This window comes from Chenopodium album, chromosome 21 (assembly GCF_948465745.1).
Source record: "Chenopodium album chromosome 21, dcCheAlbu1.1, whole genome shotgun sequence".
In the NCBI taxonomy this organism is placed as follows: Eukaryota; Viridiplantae; Streptophyta; class Magnoliopsida; order Caryophyllales; family Amaranthaceae; genus Chenopodium; species Chenopodium album.
The window spans coordinates 14,521,066-14,527,065 of NC_137854.1; the positions used below are offsets into that span (position 1 = coordinate 14,521,066).

A 6,000-nucleotide genomic window follows, 5' to 3' on the forward strand; every position below is an offset into this window, starting at 1 on the left:
GAGGATTAGGGTTTTGGGGTTGGTTGCCTTGATGTCAAAATTCACTGTGTGTGAATTATGACTGCTTTCATCCAACCCTAGGCATGGATCTTATTTATAGATCTCATCTCTAAATAAGAGCCCATGTCAAAAGCCCAAAAACTAATTCCAATCTAACTATGCTAACCCAATCCAATTCATGATTAGTTAATTGCTCATGAGGCCCATTAATAGGCCTCTTACTTGCTTAACCCAATACCCTTGTGTGTGACCTCATAGGATCTATTCTAGAGGGCTTTGGACTATTTGAGTAGTCCAAAAGATCATCTCTCATAGTCTAGCAACAGAGGATGACGCCCCAAAAGAACGAACTTATTATCTCCATAATAGTGATCCTTGATATATCTAGTAATTGCACTTATCGAAGACACAATTCCTTCAATAACGATAATCAAATAACTTATTGTAAGTTCACAAAGATATTAAAAATGGTACACTGTCTAACACGACGAGCTTTTGTTTTTTATTTCTACCGTGTCTATCATGGCGAGCTTAGTTGTTTACTTCGTACAAAATTATTCAATAGTCTTTGGTGAATTGTGATGACTACTGATGAGAATCCTTAAAGATTTTAGGGAGACAAGTAGACAACCTTTACATATGGATTGGATAGTCCAGCAGGTCACTTGGTGTCAAGGTCTTTTTTTTTTATATTATTTTTTTTTATGTATACTTTTCAACTTTAAGATCATTATCAATAATGAGGTTAACTCTGTTTTGTAAAGTCAAAAATTAAGGACAATAAAAGAACAATTAGTTTGAAATTTCTAATTCAACTATTGCATAGACATAATCATGGAACATGAATTGAATATAATGTTAAGAAAGAACAGTAGTTACTTACAATACTTGGATGCATGTATGATATAATAGCTACAGGGGAAAAAAAAAAGAAAAGAAATTAACTATTTTATTTGAGCTCATACTAAAATGTGTCATTTCTTTTATAATCATGCGCAAGACACCTCTAGAGTAGCAACATGCTAGCTTCTTTGGCTTGCTATGGATTAAGGACGGCGAGGCCAATCATCTCGTGTAATGCTCAATAAGTTGCCCTGCAATTAGGCACTAACATTACCATCAATAGTACTAGTTGATTGGACAACACTACAAGAAAAGAGCCAATTTTCGATGGCTTAAATCCATCGGAAATTGCGCAAAAACCATCGGAAAACAGATTTCCGATGGCTTTCCATCGGAAAAAGGTTGTCGGAAATTCCTTCGTCAGAAATTTGTACTTTTCCGATGGAAAAACCATCGGAAATCTGTTTTCCGATGGTTTTTTATGGCCATCGGAAAAATTTGAGGTTAACTCTGTTTTGTAAAGTAAAAAATTAAGGAAATAAAAGAACAATTAGTTTGAAATTTCTAATTCAACTATTGCATAGACATAATCATGGAACATGAATTGAGTATAATGTTAAGAAAGAACAGTAGTTACTTACAATACTTGGATGCATGTATGATATAATAGCTACAGGGGAAAAAAAAAGAAAAGAAATTAACTATTTTGTTTGAGCTCATACTAAAATGTGTCATTTCTTTTATAATCATGCGCATGACACCTCTAGAGTAGCAACATGCTAGCTTCTTTGGCTTGCTATGGATTAAGGACGGTGAGGCCAATCATCTCGTGTAATGCTCAATAAGTTGCCCCTGCAATTAGGCACTAACATTACCATCAATAGTACTAGTTGATTGGACAATTAAGTTTTATAATTAGTTGAATGACAAGAAAAATAGTTGATTGGAGAAGTTTTATATTAGTATACCTCTTGGTTTGCAAAGGATGTTTCTTGCATGATATAGCTCGCTTATAGCTTCCCTTATCTTCATTCAATCATGTGGATATTGACTTGAGCAAGCAACTCCAATCTTAATGACAGAGACCATGCACTCCTCTCGTTTTTGAAGTATCACTTGAGTTCGTGGTCTTGTTTCATCTTCTTCATCACTTTCATCCTCCAAAAGTGTTGAGTCAACAATCTGCAACACTTGATCTGGTAATGCTGCCTTTGCGTACATATGGAGGTTAAAGTCGTCACTAAACATATCGTTGATGGGTCTCTTTCTTGTCATTAACTCAAGGAGTAGAATTCCGTAGCTGTAGAGATCAGCCTCAAGAGATGCTTCATTTCCCAAGCCATACTCTTAAAGACAAAAAAATTTCAATCAAGTAGTTTACATCCATGAATGCAAAAGAATTTTATGTTTCCTACCTATGTATGCCTGTAATAATATACTCATATTATATTTAATGTCCCCAAATATTTGTACAAATTTTATATAATAAATATTTTAGACATAAATTATAGAAACCAGTACTATAATAAATCACATGCATGATGATTAAGTGATTCAAATATTATTTGATGGAAGATTGTCCATAAAATAAATATATTTGTGATTTCATAATATTAATTACCTGGAGCAGCATAGCCAACAGTTCCCCTAATGCCAATTGAAGTGCTTTGATTTGGATGCATGGGAGGATCAAGAACCTTTGCTAACCCAAAATCTGCTACACGGGCAACCATGTCATCGTCAAGCAATATGTTGCTCGGTTTTATATCGCAGTGCACAATCTGGCTTCCACACTCATAATGAAGATAATTTATTGCATGGGCCACATCAATGGCTATATCCAACCTTTGGAGAAGGCTCATATTTCCATCTTCGTGTAGCCATCTCTCAACACTTCCATTGGGCATGAACTCGTAAACAAGAGCTTTGAAATCATTTCTCTGGAAATCCATACTTGAGCATGCTGTTAGTATCCCAACCAGATTACGATGACGGATATTCCTCAATACCTCACACTCTGCCATGAAACTCCTAGACCCACCTCTTTGTTGCAAGTTGAGTACTTTAATGGCAACCGTCTTTCCATCAAGCATCCCTTTAAACACAGATCCAAAAGTACCCGAGCCAAGTAGATTACTTGAAGAAAATCCATCAGTTGCTTTGAGCAGCATATCGTAGGACACTTTCAAGAATGACTCCTTCCGTAGTGCATCGAATGAGGTAGATTCCCCTTTTTTGTTACGACGTTTCAGGTAGATCCATATGCATGTGGCCATGACCGATAGCCCAACAAAAGCACACATTATCACAAATATCAGCTTGTGAGCATGAAACATTCTTCTTTTCTTCCCTTTTTTCTCCACACATCTTGGTAGATGTAGCTCCAAAATTCCCCCACATAGCCTACTATTGCCATCCAGAATTATTGCACTTGTATTCGCAAATACTCCTTTAGTTGGAACACTTCCCTCAAAATTATTGTAAGATAGGTTTATGAGGTATATCATGGGAAAGGTAGAAAAATATTCAGGGATGATGCCAGAAAGATTGTTCTTAGAAAGATCAACTTCTAAAAGACTTTTCAAAGAGGCGAATGTTGTAGGAATTGAACCACAAAACATATTATCATCCATATACAGTATTGAAAGTTCAGGTAAGCTGCTAAAGACATTTGGAATTTCCCTAATCAATTTATTTCCAGACACATGAAATTCTATCGCACTGACTTGCTTGCTGATCTCAACAGGTATGAGCCCTTCTAATTTGTTATAAGATAAATCTAATACAATAAACTTGGCAGATCCTGCAAAGAGATTCTTAGGCAATGCTCCATTGAAATTGTTATTCGATAGATACAAATATAACAGGTTTTTGCAATTGCCAAGGCTTGAAGGTATTCTGCCTTGCAAATTGTTATATTGTAAGCACATTGTGCTCAAATGCGATAAATTTCCGATTGAAATAGGAATTTCACCTATCAATTTGTTGTTACAGAGATTTAATTCCTCTAGCTTTTGAAGCTTTCCAAGATCTCGAGGGATGGTTCCAGTGAGCCCAGTTGTTGACATGGATATGTATCTAAGATTGATGAGATTACTAAAATCTTTAGGAAATCTTCCACTTAATAAATTTTGATTAATATCAAACCATGTTAAAGTAGTGGAAAGATTGACTACTACTCTTGGTAGTAATCCTGTGAATTGATTTGGTCCCAAATTTAGACGATACAATTTGCTACAATTAACCAATGTACTAATAAAAGAGATGTCTCCTTCAAAACTATTTCCACCAATATTTAGCGTTTGCAGGTTATGGAGGTGTCTAAAATGAAAATTGGAAATGCTACCTGTGAAGTTGTGTACAGCAAACTCAATTTTTTGAAGACTTGTGAGGTTTGATAAGGATATTGGTAATGGTCCTGACAAATGGTTAGAGTAAAGATGTATCCTTTTTAATTGAGGAAGTGAAGCAAAAAGTGGTGGAAATCTTCCCTGTAGTTGGTTGAACGACAAATGTATAACTTGAAGGGAGGAGAGGTTGAAGATAGATGGGGGAATCATACCAGTCAAACTATTCGAGAAAGCAGAAAGAGTTTGGAGGCAAGGCAATGCTCCTAATCCCACTGGAAGTTCCCCGTGTAGTTGATTATCAGACAAGACTAAACATAGAAGAGAGGAAAGGTTAGAGATGGATTGGGGAATCATACCAGAGAGTTTATTAGAGTCAACCCAAACGTTTTTAAGATTGGACAATGCTCCTAATCCCACTGGAAGTTCCCCCTGTAGATTGTTGATAGATAAAGAAAGATTTTGTAGGTTGATGCAGCTTAATATGTTTGCCGGAATTTCCCCACTTAAAGAGTTATTGGCCAAATATAGTGATTGTAGCCTAAACAAACAACCAATCTCAGGGGGAATTTGACCGTGCAAACTATTATTTGTAAATGAAATCATTCTCAGGAAGCTTAAGTTTCCAATGAAGGGAGATATGGTTCCTCCTAAACCTTTGGTGGGTAGCCTTAACTTAACGACCCTGGTATGTCTGAGGCCACAAGTGACACCCTCCCATAAACAATGGTGAAGAGATTGATTCCATGAGCTCAAAACACCGTCAGGACTAGGGTCGATAAGTTTGCTCTTGATGGCCAACAATGCCATTTTATCAGTTTCGTTCCCTCGATAATTAGTGCTACCGAGGGAATAAATTGGTGTGAGTTGTTGCATTGTTAAAACAAGGAGCAACAAGGAAAGGGTTGGTTGTATGAAAAACAGAGGATGAAATGGCTTCATTTTGTTTGTTTTCATTTCTTTCTTTTTAGGTTTTGTTTTTGAGGTGATTTCTAGCTTTAATTCCCATCTCATTATATAGATTTTTAAATACCCCAGCCCATAGTACACGTCTACACACATAGCAAATGTCCTTTTTTTGTGACAATAACGCATAGTTATTGTACCTATTAAAATGATCAAATACTCTTTTTTGTTAAAATTATTCTTACAGCTAATAGCATTATAGCAATACTTGCCAAGTTACTAAGAAAATGAGGCGAGTGTGAAAATGGGTCTATTTTTGAAAAATTGTAAGGGTGAGAGAGTATGATATTAAGCATGTACTATCACAAATGGAGCAATATAGGGTAGAAAGATAAAAAAAACAGTTACAAATCTTGAAATGAAGCAAAAGTAAGAAGAGATATGTAAATAATGTTTAGTTCAAAATCTTGTCAATATTTAAAATCTTGAAGTTAATGACTTTATTATCTGGAATTCTGGACTTTGTTAGTATAACCGGGTCTATCATATTATTGATCTCGAGTATATTTTATTATTTTTTACAGTTTACCGACAGTAAGACAATAAGTACATCCCATTTATATGACGACACTAATTAGAGATAGCACACAGATAAATTAATGAATATGTGAAGATGGGAACACTAGGAGTTGTGATCTAAGCTAATACTCGTATTGAATATTCTTTGGCAAATTTGACAGATGAGAAGCCTACTACCACATATAAAAGATTGAGGGAGACGTCATTTTAACTGTTTTCGCTTGACTTGACTTAATAAAAATACAAATGACTCATCAAGTCTATGCCTTTACCTTCGGGTCGGGTCACTTAATTATGTCAAGGTCTTTGTCAAACTAGAAACGAG

General features: G+C 35.5%; 1 protein-coding gene across 1 annotated transcript; it reads right to left on the reverse strand.

The window, feature by feature from the left end:
- Nucleotides 1-825: 825 nt before the first annotated feature.
- LOC145603076 (receptor kinase-like protein Xa21) lies at nucleotides 826-5,190 on the reverse strand. Its single transcript, XM_081659197.1, has 3 exons — nucleotides 2,465-5,190; nucleotides 1,812-2,189; nucleotides 826-1,695 (listed from the first exon to the last, which is right to left on the reverse strand). Exons 1-2 carry the CDS (start codon nucleotides 5,145-5,147, stop codon nucleotides 1,876-1,878), a joined length of 2,997 nt encoding a protein of 998 aa, XP_081515323.1. The 5' UTR covers nucleotides 5,148-5,190; the 3' UTR covers nucleotides 826-1,695; nucleotides 1,812-1,875.
- Nucleotides 5,191-6,000: the final 810 nt, after the last annotated feature.